Source organism: Malania oleifera, chromosome 5 (assembly GCF_029873635.1).
Source record: "Malania oleifera isolate guangnan ecotype guangnan chromosome 5, ASM2987363v1, whole genome shotgun sequence".
NCBI lineage: Eukaryota > Viridiplantae > Streptophyta > Magnoliopsida > Santalales > Ximeniaceae > Malania > Malania oleifera.
The window spans coordinates 41,670,971-41,693,823 of NC_080421.1; the positions used below are offsets into that span (position 1 = coordinate 41,670,971).

The 22,853-nt window shown below is 43.9% G+C and overlaps 1 protein-coding gene and 1 long non-coding RNA gene across 4 annotated transcripts in view; one reads left to right on the plus strand and one right to left on the minus strand.

The window, feature by feature from the left end:
* Positions 1–685: 685 nt before the first annotated feature.
* On the minus strand, positions 686–21,060 carry LOC131154962 (uncharacterized). Its single transcript, XR_009136715.1, has 2 exons — positions 20,773–21,060; positions 686–940 (listed from the first exon to the last, which is right to left on the minus strand). It is a non-coding gene; the product is annotated as an uncharacterized LOC131154962 (long non-coding RNA).
* The window catches only part of LOC131154961 (glutathione gamma-glutamylcysteinyltransferase 1-like), a 32,049-nt gene continuing 30,110 nt past the window's right edge, over positions 20,915–22,853 (plus strand). The window contains exon 1 of one of the 3 annotated variants that reach the window (XM_058107817.1): positions 20,915–21,812. In XM_058107817.1, the coding sequence (XP_057963800.1) occupies positions 21,738–21,812 (75 nt within the window). In that variant the 5' untranslated portion in view covers positions 20,915–21,737. The remainder of the gene's footprint in view (positions 21,813–22,853) is intronic. The other 2 variants (XM_058107816.1, XR_009136714.1) reach the window with 2 other exon arrangements.

Genomic DNA, 22,853 nt, shown 5'->3' on the forward strand with positions numbered 1-22,853 from the left:
TATTCATACGGGTGAACTGATCGATGGTACACCCCAGCTCAATGGTGGGATGGTCCAACCCCCTAAAACTTCGCATGACCTCGGTCATGAACTGCTTAGTCAAGTCCCGAATCACCAATGTAGAGCCATCACCGTCCTCATTCGATATTCCCTCGTTACTGCTTCCTCCCGTGTTCGTATTAGTATCCTTAGGATCCATCCTGAAGAGATAACCGAGATGATTTTAGAATTTTAATATCTTAACATGCCTTGTATAATTATAATACTAAAAGACTCACTTTAATAAATTTCAAGTACCGACCTAAGTCAACTCCCCCTAAATTACGACATATCCTACCAATTTAATATTTCCGTTCTAGTTTTCAAGTTCTTGCTCCTTCGCTCGAAAACAAAACCATCAATGTATTGCCGTGATTTTCTGAACCCATCGATTGATTCAAAAAAACATAGAAGTCCGTCAAGGAATTTTTGCCTCCAAGCTTATGAAACAAACTCAAAATTCCTATTCTACCCATTCCTATCCTCGTCTGGATTTAAACCTATACTTTGATAATATCATCTGACATAATCTACATAACCTAACAACCTAAGCGCTCTGATACCACTTGTAACGCCCAGACTCGCCATGTGGGCCTACGGTGTTATTTGTGAAATAAAATAAATAAAATTCTTTGATACCATAATATCACCGCCCGCCCTAACTAGGGAAAACTGGGTTTTTCTATTGTAACTGATAATACAATCATACAGCAAAAGAAAATACCTCAATCATATTACCAGAGTTCTAACTGTTCTCAGATACATATATAAAAACTACATGTTAATATTTTACAACCCAAAAATAACAAGCATAATAGCTGGTGGCTCACCAGCTTTGTTTATCATTTCAAAAAGTTTAATCCGAGCCCCATTGTAAGCTAGCTACGGTTCCTTGGAGGTCCTGAAAAATGATATGGTATTAGGGTGAGACATTTCTTAGTAAGGTAGATTAAACTATTGTCAGTGTGCGGCAGATGAGTTTTACTGCAATAGTTATCTATAAACATTTCTTATGTTATCCTTACTAAATATGATTTCCATATAATTGAATCGTAACTATAAAATTCATAACACACATCATTGCAATTCATAATAAACCTACCAACATGTATATATATATATATATATATATATATATATATATATATATATATATATATATTCAACAGCCCATCATAGATAATACAGTACAATTTAATAAATCTACACTCTACATGATCCATTCACGGTTCACGTTCGCCGAGATTGAGGCGTTACGTATCGCCGTCCCTCAATCCAGCCATACTCGTCGGGCACTCGCTGAGAGGCGTTACGTATTGTCGTCCCTTAATCCAACAAGCCCTCAGGCTAAATCCCGAGAATCAGGGTGTTACGTATCGCCGTCCCCTTTTGCCCTTCTCAACAATTGTCATCAGGGCGTTACGTGTCGTTGTCCCCCGAGAATTGTTTCAATAATCGTTATCGGGGCGTTACGTATCACCGTCCACCGAGACCTTTTTCACACTTACTTTAACAATACCAATATTTTCACAATTTCTAATCATTCAAGCAAAGTCTATCCTATTAGGAAACAAAATTAAACTGTCATAGCATATCTATCATAACATAACTTTCTAACCATTTTGTTCATTTATACCATTTTAAAACGTTCTCATGCCACACAACTTTTCATCTGGTAAATCATAAATATTCATTACTATTTGAGAAAGATATATGTTACTGAACATAAGGTATGAGCATCTCCACGGTTTAATTTAACTCAAATTATACATTTTACTGAAAATAGGAGATGTTCAAACCATTCACGTTAATTTTCCTAAAAAATGTATAAAAGTCAAAACAACTATTTTCATCTGTCTGATTCATTCAAAAAATCATAAATACTGTTTCTGTAAACATATACTACAATTTAAACGATTTATATTCTAAAAATAATTGACATAATTAAATCGCCTTACCTGTTCCTGAAGAAACTGCCTAAAACCTTTAAAATCACGAAACCTAATCGCTCGAATCCGTCGAAGATCGACGACCTACGTGCTGGGAGGACGGAGAGAGAATCGAGGAGCACCCGAGAGTGATCCGGGAGGCTTAGGAGAGAGAGAGAGAGAGAGAGAGAGAGAGAGAGAGAGAGAGAGAGAGAGAGAGAGAGAGTCTTCCAAAAACCCTAAGTTAGAGAGAGAGAGAGAGAGAGAGAGTGAGAGTTATGAAAAAAAATGTACTACTTAGCCTTTAAGTAACTTAGCCCGCAGGAAAACCGTCAATGATTTTCTTGTAACCATAGAGAGAGAGAGAGAGAGAGAGAGAGAGAGAGAGAGAGAGAGAGAGTGAGAGTTATGAAAAAAAATATATTACTTAGCCTTTAAGTAACTTAGCCTGCAGGAAAATCGTAAATGATTTTCTTGTAACCATCGATGGTTTGGCCACTTACCAAACCTGTTTTACCTGTACAATGCTCCCGATAGTTTGCCTACAGAAAAACCGTCGACGATTTTTCTGGATTCCCTGAAACCATCGACGGTTTGGTCATGTTCCAAACCGACTTCCCTCTTTTTTTTTTTCCTTTTCTCTTTCCTTCTATTTATTTCTTATATTTTCTTGGTTCAGGTTACTACACTTTTCCCCACTATTGTGCCTAACTAAGGAATCCCCATGGCTTGTCTATTTATATGCAAGCAATGAGGGGAAAATTGAAGAAACTTTAAATTCAAAATTTGAATTTCAAACGATAATAACTACCTTATCATCACATGTATCAGCTAGCTAATCCTATTCCGACCTTTATAGGACACATGTCAATGATTAGGGACATGTGACAAATCCAAGATATCCATATTATATATATATAAAAAAAAACAAGTCCTTTTTTAGAAAATTGCCGAACCGATCGCTTTATGGGCTTAGGCAAACTATTTCTTGTGTGTTCGAGCCACTTCGTGTGAAAATGGAGGACCATTTGACTGCCTATTGATGATCAATCGATAGCCTGTGGAATGTTTTCATATTTCTCTCTTTTTTATTTCTAAAATTGAAATGTCTCAATTAGATTATTATATATTTAGTTAAAATAATTATCGATAGAAACAAAAAGGAAAATTAAAAAACCACTTGAAATGTGGCACAATATAATCTAGCTGAACTCACTTTTATGAACTTCAAGGTATTTTAGTCTTTAAAATTGTCATTTAGATAATTTATTTTTATAATGGTCTTTAGACATGGCCTTCAAGTTTGAGGAGATATTGGAATTGCTCCAATTCTTTTTATGTGGGATGACACATGGAGAGAGGAATGGTTTTAGTCTAATGTATTTTATAAATAATTTGTAAAAAAATATGATCAAGTAATTAAAATTTTTGATTAAAATCTAATATTGTTTTATATTTTATTCATATTAAAATTAAAACTTGTAAAATATAAATAGACACAACAAATAATATATATATTGATATAAAAATAATATAATGTGTTACTATTTTCCTAAATTACTCTTGAAACCTAAGGTGTGCAACCAGTTGGTTTGGCCAATTAACCGAATTTTTTCGATTAACCCACCTCATAACCAAATCGATCGAATTGAGCTTCCGAACTGATAATTCAGTTAATTGAATTTAATTGAACCAAATTAAAATTAATTATAAAAAAAAATATGAATGTGTTGCAGCCAAAAATTAAACGACCTTCACGATCCCTGATCACGACCACCTAAAAAGAGATAAATAAGCAAGACTTGGAGGACCCGAGGCGTACTCCGGGGGATCGCTCTAATGCTTAAGTCAAGGATTGGCTTGAGAGGTTTTTTATGCAACAGTAAAGTAGAGTTTAGAATGAGATACCTTAACATCTTTTCTGAATCCCTATTTATAGTGATGGAGTTTGACCCAAGGGTGATGTGCCATTTATTAGCGAATTATGGCGCAAGCGTGAATCGCTCCGATTGTTAGTAGATTGCTCTAGTCATCATGGAGCTGGCGTCAATTGCTCTACATGAGCAGTTGACTTAGGTGGTAATTGCCCTCATCAATGTTGGGCTCTAGTCTCCTTTGGATTTATGGTAAGTGATATATTTGGGGTAAAATTAGCAGGGTTGTTCCTTCGACTTCCGCTGACCTGAAAGAAGAAGAGAAGAAAGGCTTGGAGGAACCCGGGGTGAATTCCGGGGGATCACTCCGATGCCTAAGTAAGAGAAATGCTTTTAGAGAGGCTGAATGCAACAGTAGAATGAGTTGAATGACTTACCTTGGCCTCTTCCCTAGATCCCTTCTTATAGGAGCTCGAGTTGACCCTTGGTTGATTCGCCTTTATTGCGCGGGGGCGTGAATCGCTCCTAGATCATAAAGTGCTTGCGCACATCACTCAACTATTTAAGTTGTTGGCGTGGATCTCTCCTCCTCTTTATTGGGTTGGAGCTGATTGCTCATTAGAACATTTGACCCGGAGGAGGCGTGGGCCACGTGTTGACCTGCTTTTATTGGTTAGGCTATTTTAGGTGTATCAGTTGTCCCCCCCTCAGTTTCAAATTTCTGGATGGAATTTTGAAAAATTGCTATTTGCACTCCTAGTCCCCAGATGTATATATATAATGCTCCTCCACCTTTCCTTTTTTTTTTTTTTTTTTGAAGTTCTGAGCTGATTTGCTAAGTTGAGGTGGAGAACATTTTCCAAGCTGATGTTTCGAACTGAGTGGTGGAGGACATTTTTCGAGCTCATGTTCCGAGCTGAGTGGATGAGAACAATTTCCGAGCTGATGTTCTGAATTGAGCGGTGGAGGACATTTTCCGAGCTGAGTGGTGGAGAACATTTTCCGAGCTCATGTTCCGGGCTGAGTGATGGAGGATCTTTTCCGAGCTCATGTTCCGAACTGAGTGGTGGAGGACATTTTCCGAGCTCATGTTTCGAGCTGAGTGGTGGAGAACATTTTTCGAGCTCATGTTCTGAGCTGAGTGGTGGAGGAAATTTTCCGAGCTTATGTTCTGAGCTGATGTTCCGAACTGATTTTACTGAGCAGCTTCGTGAAGCAATTTTTTGGGGTAGGGCTTGCCGAACAAGTTTGTCGAGCAGTTCGTGCTGAGTTGCTTCATGAAGCGAATTTTGCCGAACTGATTTTACCGAACAACTTCATGGAGCAATTTCTCGAAGTGGGACTTGCCGGTCAAGTTTGTCGAGCAATTCATGCTGAGCTGCTTCATGGAGCGAATTTTGTCGAACTAATTTTACCGAGTAGCTTCATGGAGCAATTTCTCAGAGCGGGACTTGCCGAGCAGTTCGTGCCGAGCAAATTCATGAAGCGAATTTTACTGAACTGATTTTACCGAGCAGCTTCATGGGGAAATTTCTCAGAGCAGGACTTGCCGAGCAAGCTTGTCGAGTAGTTCGTGCCGAGCTGATTCATGAAGTGAATTTTGCCAAACTGATTTTACCAAGTAGCTTCAGGGTGCAATTTCGCGGAGCGGGACTTGCCGAGCAGTTCTTGCCGAATTAATTCATGTAGCGAATTTTGCCGAACTGATCTTACCGCGCTGCTTCGTGGCCTTCAATGCCTACTGAGCCGTGCTCATCTACTGAACTGTTTTTGGCCTTCCGAGTCATGCTCATCAGTTTGGCCTCTATGCCTGATGAGTCGTGTTCATCTGCTGGGCTGTTTTTGGCCTTACGAGTCGTGCTCATCATTTGGGCATTTGATGCTTAATGAGTCGTGCTCATCTGCTGGGCTGTTTTGGCCTTCCGAGTCGTGCTCGTCAGTTTGGCCTCTGTGCCTGATGAGTCGTGCTCATCATTTGGGCCTTTGACGCTTAATGAGTCGTGCTCATCTGTTGGGCTGTTTTTGGCCTTCCAAGTCGTGCTCGTCAGTTTGGCCTCCGTGCCTAATGAGTCATGCTCATCTGCTGGGCTATTTTTGGACTCACGAGTCGTGCCCGTCATTCGGGCCTTTGATGCTTAATGAGTCGTGCTCATCTGCTGGGCTGTTTTTGTCCTTCCAAGTCGTTTTTGTCCGTTGGGCCTTGGGAAATGACTTAAATGAAACGTTCTCATTTATGAGTTGTTGGTCTAACGCTGTTTCAGAGGTGACGTTGTCCTTTCGAGGTGCCGTCTGTCCTCGGGAAGTTGCATATACTCGGTATTGGCGCCACGACCATGCACTTGTTAGTGATTTTTTGTACGTACATAGATTATCTATGTCCTATCTCTCTCTCTCTCTCTCTCTCTCTCTCTCTCTCTCTCTCTCTCTCGATGCAATCCTTTTTCTGCAGACGAGAGTTTTTGAGATTCCGCTTCCTTGGGGATTCGTGCCGCCCTCTCTTTATAAAGGCTAGACCCCCTCATTCTTTTCTCATCTTCAGTCCAAAGGGTCCCCTACTTGTCATTAGGTACGCTCTCCATTTCAATTGCATGTTTGTTTTGTTGTTCTTCATGTTCTTCACTGTTCTTGCGTTCACTTTGTCTGCTCGATCTTTTCTTGTATGGTAGCTTTGCTGTTTTCACGTAAAATTTTACTAGTTTGATCTATTTTGGCATCTTTCCTTATTTTTGCTAGGGGCTCCCTCGTTTGATCCGTTTGTAAAGGTTTTGTTTCGTTCACTCTTTGTTTTCTTGATGAAGTCTTCCTCGCAGCCTTTGCGGGCTCCTACTACAGTGAGGAACGCTCGTTGCGACCTCACCCCCTCCGATCTGCAGAATGTTCATTATTTTTTTGCCATCCCCCAGAGTATTACTGTTAGGTTGCCCTCTGTTCCAGAATCAGCCCTTGATTCGTGCTTTGAGGAGCTTTGCCTGTATACGGATTACTTGGACTTGGGTCTTAGACTCCCTTTTCCCCCCTTTATCTCTAATGTATTATGTTTTTACCGAATAGCGCCATCCCAATTGGTTCCGAACTCCTACCTCTCGCTCACCTGTTTCGTCTGGGCCATCAGCCTACAGTTCCTCTCTTTAGGAGTTGCTTCTAGATGCGAACACACTCTGTAGAGAAGGAGCTGTATTATTTCAACTCTTTACCAGATTATAAGCTTTTTACGCTGGACAGTTCTTCTATACATAATTGGAAGTCCCGGTACTTCTTTGCCTCGGGGGAGTTGAATTATACGGGCTCTCTTGTCTGGTATGCTCCTCTGGATGGTAACGTTATCTATCCCTATCTACATTTTTATATAGGGCTGCGAGTAGGTTCTCCGCTGACTCACTTGTTTTCCTTTCATCCTTTTTTTTTTTTCTTTTGTAGTTCAGGTGCGCCACCTTCTTCCAAGGCTTTCCCCCGAAGAGCAGGCCATCCTGAAAAAGCTGCGAGCCCTTGGCGAGTAGGAGATTGTCCCTCACGAGGAGCTGCTCCAGGAGCGTGTCTTAGTGCAGTGGGGGATCAGCCTCGTTTTTCCAAGTCTTACCTCACCTTTGATTTCTATATATGTGTTCGGATATTCCCTCTATTGTTGGCATTTTTATCTTTTCTCTCTGTCTTTGCAGATATGAACTTCAACAGATATGAATCTCTCATAGGGGAAGCTAAGAAGCAGAGGGCGAGTAGGAGTAGGAAGAAGAGAAGGGAGCTCGAGGGAGAATCATCTTAGAGGGACGCACCTGCTGTAGGTGATACTGAAGCCCGTGCTGATGAGAACATTGCTGCTCCGGCTTATAGTGAGGCAATCTTTAATAAGCCGACCCGTTCTGCCTCTGCTCTACGCTGGGCGGTACACGTGGAAGGCTATGTGCAGGCTCAGTGCTTTCTTCATGATGCTTTTTCAACGAAGATCCACCACACCTCTTACCAGATATACTTTTCAGTTGGATAATTTTTCTCTTCAGACATTGCTTTATTATCTGTTCCACCCTTTGTACTTCTCCTCAGCTAGCGACGATGACCTTAGCCCAAGAAGAGAAGGTTGTCGAGATGTACCGGTAGACCTTGGATGCCACAGAAAAGTACGTCGTTGCCCAGAATGAACTTCGTGATGCCGAGATCTGTAAGCACGCCTTACAGGCTGAGATTGAGCGTATTCGTAGGGAGGAGGTACCTGCCAAAGAGGCTGCCGCTGCTGCTAATGCCTCCCGAGCCACAGTAAAGGAGTATAAGGACTCTACACAGTTCGTTATGGACACCTCCAAAGCTTACAGGGTGGGGTTTATGAGGTGCCGGGATCAGGTCAAAACCAAGCACCCTGACCTTCCCTTGGACGGTGTGAGCTCACACGGATATGGCAACGAGAGTTCCGAATTCGGGGAAGATCTTGACGAGGAAGAAGATGGGGAGGAAGAGGAAGCTGGAGAAGGAAGCAAGGCAAGCTAGTTGGCTATAACTTCAATTGTAATATATATATTCTTAAACTTTATTGACGTAGTACAATTGCTGTAATCGGAACTTTTATTACTGCATTTTAAGAAACGGTCAAGAATAGTATTTTTTTTAACATATCCGAGTTCGATGTATTATTAATCTTTTCCCCCTCTACATCCTCCAACTTGTATGTCCCCGGCTTTATCTTGGTTGTAACTCTGTATGGACCCTCACAGTTTGGCTTTAGCTTGTGCGACCCTGACCCTGTTGGGTTTTTTTGCGTTTTCCTTAGAACTAAGTCTCCGGGCTGGAAATTCCGCACTCTGACGCGATTGTTGTAGTATTTTGCTACCCTCTGTTGGTATGCTGCAACTTTTAGACTAGCCTGATCCTATCTCTCCTCCAGCAGGTTTATTTCTGATCTAAGCTCTTCATTGTTGGCCTGCTCGTTAAAGTATTGCCTTCGCAAGGAGGGGATCCCTACTTCTGCTGAAATGACCGCTTTTGCGCCAAAGACGAGCATGAATGGGGTTTCCCCTTTTGCCGCTCTCTTGATGGTATGGTATGCCCATATGACGGACGAGAGTTCCTCTATCCACCTGGCTTGCATAGATTTGAGTTGCGTCCTCAGGCCGTGCGGTATCATTCGGTTCATGTTCTCTACTTGTCCATTGCTTTGGGGGTGTGCCACTGACGCGAAAACAAGCTTAATAGATAGGTCCAAACATAACTTTTTGAAGCGTTCGTTGTCGAATTGCCTCCAGTGGTTGGTAACTATTGCCCATGGGATTTCGAACCGGCAAACCACTGAAGTCCACATGAAGCGCGTAATGTTTCGCTCTGTTATGGTGGCTAGGGGTTTGACCTCTACCCACCTAGTGAAATAGTCGATCGCTACTACCAAAAACTTTGTTTGACCAGTTGCCTACAGTAGAGGTCCTAGGATGTCTATTCCCCACTGGGCGAAGGGGTAGGGACTGGTAAGAGGGGAGAGGAGATTAGATGGTACGTGTGGTACTGTTGCGCATCTCTGGCACCTGTTGCATCGTTTGATGAGTTCAAGCGTGTCTTTCTTCATCGTGGGCTAGTAAAATCCCTGCGACATGGCTTTGTGGGCTAAAGCCCTATTGGCAAGGTGGTTTCTGCACACTCCTTCGTGGATTTCCCTTAGTACGTACCCTTCCTCATTGCTTAGGCAACGAAGGTATGACAGTGTTAGGGATCGTCTGTATAGCTCCCGGCCTATGAGCGTATATCTTGCTGTCTTCCTTCTTACTTTTAGAGATTCCTTGTTGTCCCCTGGTAGGGATCCGTCCCGAAGGTACAGGAATAGAGGCGCCCTCCAATCCTCCTTGTTGATTTCAGATTCCAACGAGTTAATGTTGTCCTCCTCATATGAGAGCTTCCTTATCCGCTCTAGATAAATAGCGTCCTTCCATTCCGAGCTGGTTGCTGAGGCCAATTTCGCGAGTGCATCGGCCTTTTTGTTCCCGGCCTTTGGTACGTGTTCTATATCGAAGTGAACGAACGCTTTTGCGTATTCTTCGGCCTTGGCGAGATACTTCTTCATTTTTTGATCCCTAACCTCAAATTCTTCTTTCAGCTACTCTACCACCAGCTGGGAATCACTCGATACCTCGATCCATGCCACCCCTAGTGTTTCTGCCAAGTGTAGACCTGCTAACAAAGCTTCATACTTCGCATCGTTGTTGGTTGCTGAGAACTCTAGTTTTAGTGTGAAAAGAGTTTTACTGCCGTATGGGGCTGAGAGGATGAATCCAGCTCCCCCTCCAGCCGCGTTAGACGACCTATCAATGTGTAGCACCGACACATCTGACTTAGCAACTGACTCGGGGAGCCTTTCGGCTGTGAAGTCAGCGAGCACCTGGGCCTTGACAGCGGGCCTTGATTGGTATTGTATGTCGAACTCACTTAATTCGATTGACCACTTCATCATCCTTCCCGAACTCTCCGGCCGCTGCAGAATCTGTCTCATTGGTAGGTTTGTTAACACAATTTCCTTGTGGGCTTGAAAGTAGGGCCTCAATTTTCGTGCAGCACAGATGATGGAGAAGGCCGCTTTTTCCACCGTACAATAGTTCTTTTCAGCTCCACTCAGCACCTTACTAGTATAGTATATGGGTTGATACCTCCTGCCTTCTTCCCGGACTAGGACCGAGCTAACGGCATTTTTCGTAGATGCTATATATAGGTAGAGGTCTTCTCCTGTCTTTGCCTTCGTTAAAAGGGGTGGGAAACCGAGGTACTGCTTGAGCTATTCAAAGGCTTTGGCCTGTTCTTCCCCCCATTCGAATCCTCCCTTCTTCCTTAGTGCTCTGAAGAAAGGTAAGTCTTTGTCTCCTGAGCAGGAGACAAACTTGCTGAGCGAGGTTATCCTCCCTGTCAAGACTTGGATCTCCTTCTTCGTCTGTGGAGCCTCCATTTCTAGCAGCGCTCTTATTTTGTCCAGGTTGGCTTCTATGCCTCTGTGGGTCACCATAAAGCCAAGGAACTTTCCTACAGAAACACCGAACACACACTTCGATAGGTTCAATTTCATTTGGTACCGGCGAAGGAGTTCAGACGTTTCCCTCAGGTCGTTACAGTGATTCCCTGCCTCCAAGCTTTTTACTTGCATATTGTCTACGTATGCCTTCATTTTTTTTCCGAGCTGATCTTTAAAGATCCTGTTCACCAATCTCTGATATGTGGCTTCTACGATTTTTAGCTCGAAGGCCATTACCCGGTAACAATACAGGCTCCTTTAAGTGATAAAAGATGTTTTTTCTTCGTCTGCTCGACTCATAGGAATTTGATTGTATCCCGAGTAGGCATCTATGAAGCTGAGGAGCTCGTGCCCAGAGGTCGAGTCCACCAGTTGGTCAATTAGGGGGAGAGGAAAGTTGTACTTTAGGCACGGCTTATTCAGGTCCGTGAAGTCTATGCAAGTGCGCCATTTTCCGTTCGGCTTCCTTACTAGAACCACGTTGCTCAGCCACTCTAGGTAGTCTACCTCATTAACGAAGTTGGCTTGCACCAGTTTCGTCACTTCCTCGTCGATTATCTTGATTCGCTCCATTGCGAAACTCTTTTTTTTTTTTCTATTTCACAGGTCGGTGGTTGGGGTCGACCTGCAACCTATGCTCCATGACTGCAGGGTTGATGCCTGGCATGTCTGCGGCCGACCAAGCGAACACATCAGTGAATTCGTTCAACAGTTCGCTCAGCTCTGCTTTCAAGGTGTCGGATAGGTGATTTCCGATCTGCACGTTTCTCTCCTGGTGGCCCTTTAGGGTTATGTGCATGATGTCTTCATCCACTGTACTGATCTGAGGATACTCACCCCTTACTTCTAGGTCCTCCACTGTTAGGATTTCTCTTGCCTCCATCTTTCCTTTCAGGGCCATGACGTAGCAGTTTCGAGTAGCTGCTTGATCTCCCATGACAAACCCTGTCCCGTGTGGTGTAGGGAATTTGATTTTGAGGTGGTATGTTGACGTTATAGCCTGAACTGCATTAAGGAAAGGGTGGCCCAGTATGATATTGTACACCGAAGGTCGGTCGACCACAAGAAACTCTGTCAGCGTAGTAACTTGCTATGGGGTCGTCCCTATTGTCACCGGTAGCGTGATTGTACCCAAGGGGTGAACAACGTCTACACCAAATCCGACCAGGGGAGTTGAGACCAGCTTAAGTCGTTCCTTACCGATTTTCATTCCGATCAGGACCGACTAGAACATGACGTTTGCTGAGCTCCCATTGTCTATCAATATGCGTCTGACTTTGTAATTCGCCACCAGTAGGGAGAGGAGGCCCAATGTAAAAAAGAAGGAAAAACAGGTCATAGGGGAAATTGCGGTGATCTTCAGTGGATCCCCTAGCGGAGGAGATAGTGGGGGTGCTCGCAAAAGATATGCTAAACATGTGCTCTTGATGAAGAAAGGGGAAACAAGTAGCAAGCGAAACAAAAAAGATGACGACATAACCTTTGACAGTGGAGACGAAGAAGGGGTACAACAGCCACATGATAACGCACTGGTGCTCTCCCTACTCGTGGCGAATTACAAAGTCAGATGCGTATTGATAAACAATGAGAGCTTAGCAAACGTCATGTTTTAGTCGGAATGAAAATCGGTAAGGAACGACTCAAGCCGGTCTCAACTCCCCTGGTTGGATTCGGTGGAGACGTTGTTCACCCCTTGGATACAATCACGCTACCGGTGACAATAGGGACGACCCCACAGCAATTTATTACACTGACAGAGTTTCTTGTGGTTGACCGACCTTCGGTATACAATATCATATTGGACCGCCATTTCCTTAATGCAGTTCGGGCTGTAACGTCAACATACCACCTTAAAAATCAAATTCCCTACATCGCACGAAACAGGGTTTGCCAAGGAAGATCAAGCAGCTGCTCGAAGCTACTACGTAATGACCCAAAAAAGGAAAGATGTAGGCAAGAGAAACCCTAACGGTGGCGGACCTAGAAGTAAAGGGCGAGTATCCTTAGATCAATACAGTAGATGAAGACATCATGCACATACCCCTAAAGGGCCACCAGGAGAGAAGTGTGCAGATCGGAAATCACCTGCCCGACACCTTGAAAGCGGAGCTGAGCGAACTGTTGAACGAATTCGTTGATGTATTCGCTTGGTCGGCCCCAGACATGCCAGGCATCGACCCTGTAGTTATGGAGCATAGCCTGCAGGTCAACCCCAACCATCGACCTGTGAAATAGAAAAAAAAAAAGGAGTTTTTGCAATGGAGCGGATCAAGATAATCGACAAGGAAGTGACAAAACTGGTACAAGCCAACTTCATCAAAGAGGTAGACTATCCGGAGTGGCTGAGCAATGTGGTTTTAGTAAGGAAGCCGAACGAAAAATGACGCACTTGCATAGACTTCACAGACCTGAATAAGACGTGCCCAAAGGACAGCTTTCCTCTCCCCTGAATCAACCAGCCGGTGGACTCGACCTCTGGGCACGAGCTCCTCAATTTCATGGATGCCTACTCGGGATACAATCAAATCCCGATGAGTCGAGCAGACGAAGAAAAAACATCTTTTATCACAGAAAGGGGTCTGTATTGTTACCGGGTAATGCCCTTTGGGCTAAAAAACGCAGGAGCCACGTATCAGAGATTGGTGAACAGGATCTTTAAAGATCAACTCGGAAAAACAATGGAGGTGTACGTGGACGATATGCTAGTAAAAAGCTTGGAGGCAGGGAAGCACTGTAAAGACCTGAGGGAAACGTTCGAACTCCTTCGCCGGTACCAAATGAAACTGAACCCATCGAAGGGTGTGTTCGGTGTTTATACAAGAAAGTTCCTTGGCTTTATGGTGACCCACAGAGACATAGAAGCAAACTCGGACAAAATAAGAGCGCTGCTAGAAATGGAGGCTCTGCAGACGAAGAAGGAGATCCAAGTCTTGACAGGGAGGATAGCCTCCCTCAATAGGTTTGTCTCCTGCTCAGGAGACAGGCTTACCTTTCTTCAGAACACTAAGGAAGAAGGGAGGATTCGAATGGGGGGAGGAACAGGCCAAAGCCTTCGAACAGTTTAAGCAGTACCTCGGTTCCCCATCCCTTTTAACGAATCTCTACCTATATATAGCATCTATGGAAAATGACGTCAGCTCGATCCTGGTCCGGGAAGAAGGTAGGAGGTATCAGCCCATATACTATACTAGTAAGGTGCTAAGTGGAGTCGAAAAGAACTATTGTACTGCGGAAAAATTGCACAAAAATTGAGGCCCTACTTTCAGACCCACAAGATAATTGTGTTAACAAACCTACCAATGAGACAGATTCTGCAGTGGCCAGAGAGTTCGAGAAGGATGACGAAGTGGTCAATCGAATTAAGTGAGTTCGACATACAATACCAACCAAGGCCTGTTGTCAAGGCCTAGGTGCGTGCTAACTTTACAGTCGAAAGGCTCCCCGAGTCAATTGCTAAGTTAGATGTGTGGGCGCTACACGTTGATAGGTCGTCTATTGTGGCTGGAGGGGGGGGGCTGGATTCATCCTCTTAGCTTCGGACGGCAGTGAAACTCTTTTCGCACTAAAACTAGAGTTCTCGGCAACCAACAACGATGCGGAGTATGAAGCTTTGTTAGCAGGTCTACGCTTGGCAGAAGCACTAGGGGTGGCATGGATCAAGGTATCAAGTGATTTCCAGCTGGTGGTAGAGCAGCTGAAAGAAGAATTTGAGGCTAGGGATCAAGAAAATGAAGAAGTATCTCGCAAAGGCCCAAGAATACGCAAAAGGTTCGTTCAATTCGATATAAAACACGTACCAAGGGTCGAGAACAAAAAGGCCGATGCACTCGTGAAATTGGCCTCAGCAACCAACTCGGAATGGAAGGACGCTATTTATCTAGAGCGGATAAGGAAGCCCTCATATGAGGAGGACAACATTAACTTGTTGGAATCTAAAATCAGCAAGGAGGATTGGAGGGCGCCTCTATTCCTGTACCTTCGGGACGGATCCCTACCAGGGGACAATAAGGAATCTCTAAAAGTAAGAAGGAAGGCAGCAAGATATACGCTCATAGGTCGGGAGCTATATAGACGATCCCTAACACTGTCATACCTTCGTTGCCTAAGCAATGAGGAAGGGAAGTACGTACTAAGGGAAATCCACGAAGGAGTGTGCGAAAACCACCTTGCCAATAAGGCCTTAGCCCACAAAACCATGTCGTAGGGATTTTACTGGTCCACGATGAAGAAAGACGCGCTCGAACTCGTCAAATGATGCAACAGGTGCCAGAGATGCACAACAGTGCACACGTACCATCTAATCTCCTCTCCCCTCTTATTAGTCCCTACCCCTTCGCCCAATGGGGAATAGACATCCTGGGACCTTTACCGCAGGCAACTGGTCAAACAAAGTTTTTGGTGGTAGCGACCGACTATTTCACTAAGTGGGTAGAGGTCGAACCCCTAGCCACCATAACAGAGCGGAACATTACGCGCTTTATGTGGACATCAGTGGTTTGCCGGTTCGGAATCCCATGGGCAATAGTTACTGACCACGGGAGGCAGTTCAAAAAGTTCTGTTCGGACCTATCTATAAAGCTTGTTTTCGCATCAGTGGCACACCCTAGAGCAATGGACAGGTAGAGAACATGAACCAGATGATACTGCACAGCCTGAGGACGTGACTCGAATCTATGCAAGGCAGGTGGACAGAGGAACTCCCGTCCGTCATATGGGCATACCACACCACAAAGAGAGCGGCAACAAGGGAAACCCCGTTTACGCTCGTCTTTGGCGCAGAAGCGGTCATCCTAGAAGAGGTAGAGATCCCCTCCTGACGAAGGCAATACTTTAACGAGAAGGCCAACAATGAAGAACTCACATCAGAAATAGACCTGCTGGAGGAGAGACAGGATCAAACTAGTCTAAAAGTTGCAGCATACCAACAGAGGGTAGCAAAATACTACAACAATCGCATCAGAGTGCGTAATTTCTAGCCTGGAGACTTGGTTCTAAGGAAAACACGAAAAAGCCCAACAAAGTTGGGGTCGCACAAGTTGAAGCCAAGTTGGGAGGGTTCATACAGAGTTACAACCGAGATAAAGCCAGAGACATACAAGTTGGAGGATGTAGAGGGGAAAAAGATTAATAATATGTGGAACTCGGATATGTTAAAAAAATACTATTCTTGAGCATTTCGTAGAACGCAGTAATAAAAGTTCCGATTACAGCAATTGTACTACATCAATAAAGTTTAAGAATATATATATTACAATTGAAGTTCCAGCCGACTAGCTTGCTTTGCTCCCCTCTCCAGCTTCCTCTTCCTCCCCATCTTCTTCCTCGTCCAGATCTTTCCCAGATTCGGGACTCTCGTTGCCATTTCCGTGTGAGCTCACACCGCCCAGGAGAAGGTCAGGGTGCTTGGTTTTGACCTGATCCCGGCACCTCCTGAACCCCACCCTATAAGCTTTGGAGGTGTCCATAACGAACTGTGTGGAGTCCTTATACTCCTTTACTGCGGCTCGGGAGGCATTAGCAGCAGCGGCTGCCTCTCTGGTAGGTACCTCCTCCCTACGAATACGCTCAATCTTAGCCTGTAAGGCGCGCTCACGGATCTCGGCATCACGAAATTCATTCTGAGCAACGACGTACTTTTCCCTGGCATCCAAGGTCTGCCGGTACATCTCGGTAACCTTCTCTTCTTAGGCTAAGGCCATCGTCGCTAGCTGAGGAGAAGTACAAAGGGCAGAACAGATAATAAAGCAATATCAAAGGAGAAAAATAACTTAACTGAAAAGTATACTTGGTAAGAGGTGTGGCAGATCTTCGCTGAAAGAGCATCATGAAAAGAGCATTGAGCCTGCATATAGTCTTCTACGTGTACCGCCTGACGTAGAGTAGAGGCAGAACGGGTCGGCTCATGAAAGATTGCCTCATTATAAGCCGGGGGGATCAGAAGAGGAGCAGTGATGTTCTCACCAGCACGAGCTTCAGTATCACCTACAGCAGGTGCATCCCTCTGAGATGATTCTCCCTCGTGCTCCCTTCTTTTACTCGCCCTCTCCTTCTTAGCTTTCCCTATGAGAGATTCATATTTGTTGAAGTCCATATCCACAAAGACAGAGAGAAAAGATAAAAACGCCAACAATAGAGGTAATATTCGAACACATATATAGAAATCAAAGGAGAGGTAAGACTTGGGGAAACGAGGCTGATCCCCTACTGCACGAGGACACGCTCCTGGAGCAGCTCCTTGTGAGGGACAATCCCCTGTTTGCCAAGGGCTCGTAGCTCTTTCAGGATGACCTGCTCTTCGAGGGAAAGCCTTGGAAGAAGGTGGCGCACCCGAACTACAAAAGAAAAAAAAAAAGGATGAAAGGAAAACAAGTGAGTCAGCGGATAACCTACTCACAGCCCTGTATAAAAAGGTAGATAGGGATAGATAACGTAACCATCCAGAGGAGCAGACCAGACAAGAGAGCCCATATAGTTCAACCTCCCCGAGGCAAAGAAGTACCGGGACTTCCAATTATGTATGGAAGAACCGCCCGACATAAAAAGCTTATAACCTGGTAAAGAGTTGAAATAATATAGCTCCTTCTCTATAAAGTGCGTTAGCATTTGGAAGCAATTCCTAAAGAGAGGAATTATAGGCTAATGGCCCAGATGAAGCAGAAGGACAGTGAAACAGGTGAGCGAGAGGTAGGAGTTCGGAACCAATTAGGAGGGCGCTATTCGGTAAAAACGTAATACATTAGAGATAGGGGGGGCGAAAGGGAGTCTAAGACCCAGTCCAAGTAATCCGTATACAGGCAGGGCTCCTCGGAGCCCGGATCAAGGGCTGATTCTGAAACAGAGGGCAACCTAACAGAAATACTCTGGGGGATGGCAAAAAAATAACGAACATTTTACAGATCGGAGGGGGTGAGGTCGCAACGAGCACTCCTCACTGTAGTAGAAGCCCGCAAAGGCTGCGAGGAAGACTCCATCAGGAAAACAAAGAGTGAACAAAACAAAACCTTTACAAACGGATCAAACGAGCGAGCCCCCAGCAAAAACAAGGAAGGAAAGATGTCAAAACAGATCAAACCAGTAAAATTTTGCGTGAAAACAGCAAAGCTACCATATAAGAAAAGATCAAGCAGACAAAGTGAACGCAAGAACAGTGAAAAACATGAAGAACAACAAAACAAACATGCAATTGAAAGGGAGAGCGTACCTAACGACAAGTAGGAGACCCTTTGGACTGAAGATGAGAAAAGAATGAGGGGGTCTGGCCTTTATAAAGAGAGGGCGGCACGAATCCCCAAGGAAGAGGAATCTCAAAAACTCTCGTTTGTAGAAAAATGATTGCGTCTCGAGAGAGAGAGAGATAGGACACAGAGAATCCATTTACGTACAGAAAATCATTGACACGTGCACGACCGTGACGCCAATACCGAGTATATACAACTTCCCGAGGACAGACGGCGCCTCGAAAGGACAACGTCGCCTCTGAAACAGCGTTAGACAGACAACCCATAAATGAGAACGTTTCATTTAAGCCACTTCCCAAGGCCCAATGGACGAAAACGACTCGGAAGGCAAAAAATAGCCAGCAGATGAGCACGACTCATTAAGCATCAAAGGTCTGAATGACAAGCACGACTCGTAAGTCCAAAAACAGTCCAGCAGATGAGCACGACTCATTAGGCACGGAAGCCAAACTGACGAGCACGACTTGGAAAGCCAAAAGTAGTCCAACAGATAAGCACGACTTATTAAGCATCAAAGACTCAAATGACGAGCACGACTCATTAGACACAGAGGGCAAACTGACAAGCACGACTCGGAAGGCCAAAACAGCCCAGCAGATGAGCACGACTCATTAAGCATCAAAGGCCCAAATGACAAGCACGACTCGTAAGGCCAAAAACAGCCCAGCAGATGAGCACGACTCATCAGGCACAGAGGCCAAACTGACGAGTACGACTCAGAAGGCCAAACAGCCTAGCAGATGAGCACGACTCAGTAGGCATTAAAGGTCACACAACAGCTCAGTAAGATCAGTTCGACAAAATTCGCTCCACGAATTAGTTCAGTAAGAATTGCTTGGCAAGTCCCGCTCTGCGAAATTGCTCCCTGAAGCTGCTCGGTAAAATCAGTTCGACAAAATTTGCTTAATGAATCAACTTGGCACGAACTACTCGACAAGTTTGCTCGGCAAGTTCTGCTCTGAGAAATTGCTCCATGAAGCTGCTCGGTAAAATCAGTTCGACAAAATTCACTTCATGAATCAGCTCGGCACGAACTGCTCGGCAAGCTTGCTCGGCAAGTCCCGCTCTGAGAAATTGCTCCATGAAGCTGTTCGGTAAAATCAGTTTGGCAAAATTCGCTCCATGAAGCAGCTCAGCACAAACTGCTCGGCAAACTTGACCGGCAAGTCTTGCTCCAAGAAATTGCTCCATGAAGCTGCTCGGTAAAATCAGTTCGATAAAATTCGCTCCATGAAGCACCTCGGCACAAATTGCTCGACAAACTTGCTTGGCAAGCCCTGCCCCGAAAAATTGCTCCACGAAGCTCATTAGGCAAAAAAAAAAATCAGTCCAACTGATGAGCAACGTTCGTGAGGCAGAAGACTGCCCAAAAAATGAGCATGACTCATTAGGCAAGGAAGAATTGATCTAACTGACGAGCAACGCTCGTGAGGTCAGAAGACTGCCCAAAAAATGAGCACATCTCATTAGGCAAAGAAGAATCGGCCCAACTGACGAGCAACGCTTGTGAGGCCAGAAGACTGCCCAAAAAATGAGTACAATTCATTAAGCAAAGAAGAATCGGCCCAACTGACGAGTAACGCTCGTGAGGCCTAAAAACGGCCCAAAATATGAGCACAACTCATTAGGCTAGAAACGACAAAAAAGAAGAGCACGACTCATGAAACCACGAGCAGCCCAAAATGCATCAAGAAGAGCTGCTCGATAAAAAAAAAAAAATAAAAAAAATACAACTTTCGAACTTTGGAAGCCAGCTTCAAAAATTTGAAACTGAAAGGGGGACAGCTGATATACCCCAAATATATCATTTACCATAAATCCAAAGGAGACTAGAATCCAACATTGATGAGGACAATTACCACCTAAGTCAACTGCTCAGACAGAGTAATTGACATCAGCTCCATGATGACTAGAATAATCTTCGCCAACGTTATAACAACCGAAGTGATTCACGCTTGCGCCATAGTTCGCTAATAAATGACACATCACCCTTGGGTCAAACTCCATCACTATAAATGAGTATTTAGAGAAGAGGATAAGGTAGATTATTCTAAACTCTACTTTACTGTTGTATAAAAAATCTCTCAATCCAATCCCTGACTTAGGCATCAGAGCGATCTCCCGAAGTACACCTCGGTTCCTCCAAGTCTTACTTATTTATCTCTTTTCAGGTGGTTGTGATAAGAGATCGTGAAGGTCGTTCAATTTTTAGCTGCAACGGAATGTATAATTTTCAAATCTGGGAATGAGGCAAGGCGACCTTCAAGAGGCGTAGCAAGGTGTCGTGAAGCGCACTGAGGCTCAAGGTGCGTTGAGTCGCACCTTGAGATATCTGACATTTTAACTTCAATTTTTTCAACCTTCAAGAAAGAAAATGTAAGGCTTTCAACTAGGGGTGTAATTGGTTTCATTATGGGCCAAACCAAAAACCAAACCAAAGTTTGCAGTTTTTGGAATTCCCGAACCGAAATCGAAATCGAGCAAAATTTATTATGCCATGGTGAATTGAACATCCGGATTTTTTCTGATTTCCACTGATTTTTTAAATATTCAACAATTATTTTGTGTTTATACCGATTGTGAGTGAATTCACATGATAAACGTTCCATCTGAAACTGAAAAATTAAGAAAGCTAGGAAAAGAAAATTGAAGAATAGAAGGAAAGGAACGATGTAATAAAATGCAAAAGAGAAAAAAAATCCACAAAATAAAAGAGAAATTACTAATAAAATCGGCAAGGGGATTGGCGAGACGGCGAGGTATACTTTAGATCCTTAGCTGCTTCCTGCTAGTGCTTTTGAGGACAGGGGAGGGAGGCAGAGGTAGGGCCACCGGCCGCAACGACGTGTCGACGACAGCGGCTCAACGCAGCGCAGGTGCACAGAGGGCAGAGGGAGCGGGGACAATGAGGGGAGTTGGGACTGAGAGTCTGAGGGACGGAGAGTGAAACCTCAAATCGTGAGCGACTGAGCGTAGAGAAGCGGTGAAGGATTTGTGAAATGTGAACTTCAAAAGAAACATAGTCCCAGATTCATATATATTGAGGGACCGAATCCAGTGTGCCGCAGCCTGGATTAACTTATTATATGGACGAATAATAATTAAGTAACCATATTAATCTATATATATAATTTAAATTAAAATCAATTTTTTAGTTCAGTTGTACTTTGGAACTGAAACCAAAACTGAAATAAAAAATTTATACTTTCTAAAATTAAAATTAAAACTAAATATCAAAAAATGGAACCACTTGTGATTCCAATTTGATTTTGATTTGATTTTCAATTTTTGGATAATTCTTGTACATCCCTACTTTCAACACATGTAGCCAGAGCTAGAGCCTCCAAATCAACCCTAGCCCTAGCCCTAGCCCTAGCTAGAGGCTTTGACTCGGACCAGCACGTCCAAGCTTTAATTCGAACCAATATGTATATATATATAAAATTCAAATTTCTATCCAATTTTTAATTCCTAATTATAATATAAATAGAAGAAAAAGGGTGACGCTAATAATATTAAGACATTAGTCAAAGCAGCGCTGGTCGAGTATGCGTTGAGAAGGATTAGTTGACGGGATCAGCGTGGAATACCGCTGCAGTGACTACGGCCACGCCATCGATTTGCTTCCATAATAGCTCGATCTTTCTGTTTAGGGTCTGGATTTTTGTGAAACGAGAATCCTCCAAACATGGCACTGGCTGGTCTCTACAGACGAGTCCTCCCTTCTCCCCCCGCCATCGATTTCGCCTCCCCTGAAGGAAAGGTTTGTTCTCGTCATTTCTCTCTCTGAATTTTACTTTTATTATTTTTTTTTGTGTGGATTGTATTTCAGTGTTTGAGTAACGTTTGAGTGGGGTTGTTTGAATAAACTTTGAGCGATTCTGGGGGCTTGCATTCCCCATTTTTTAATTCTTTAGTTTAGTGGTGAAAATGTATTGCTGTGGAAGACGAATTCGCTATTCTGTAGTTTACACCAGGTAGGCACTAGTTGTGTTACACAAAAAATAAATTGGCGTCCAAAGACCTTTGATCACCTGCAACCAAGGGAAAGAAAAGAGCTTAGGAGGCCTCCGCGAGCCTCCGTAAGGATCAGGAACTGATTTAAGGTGTCAATAGAATGGTGTGACACATTGGGACGGTTTGCTTAATTGATTGCTTCCTAGAGCAGCCATGGCAATCCTTGTAAGTAGGCCGAAAAAAAGGAAAAAAACTAGTCACTGGCTTTCTAACTGCGACCATCATACTCACTTATGATTTTTGATCCCATTGGGGACTATTTGATTCCTGTCCTCAAGATTTGCATGCCTGATGAGAGTAGGCGCCATCCCTCTACATATGGCATAAAATGTTATTGCCGATGTTAAGGGCCACTTATTTCATCTTGTTTACCCACACTAAGGTAAGAATTGTCGAGCAGTTTGGAGCAGAAAACAAATCACTGAGTTATTATGACCATGATTTGGGGGAATTCAAGAAGAGCAAAGCACTCTAGTCATCACTTATTAATAATGTCAATGATCGTTGCTTCATGGGGACTAGGCACCTCAAACCCATGAAAATTCATGACAATGGCCATGACATTGGCAAGACACAATTGTGGGAACATCCTTGCAAAACCTAATGCAAAGTGCTAGCCCATGATCTCCAATTACAATGATCGAGGCACTATACACGGGGTGCATTCTGTTGCTAATGTCAAATCATCATGCACCGTCTTTCAATGATGTTTTGAATTGGAAGGTATTCTGGGTGGAAGATTCAGTGAAGGAAAAGGAATTTCAATGGGCATACCCCAAAGGCAGTT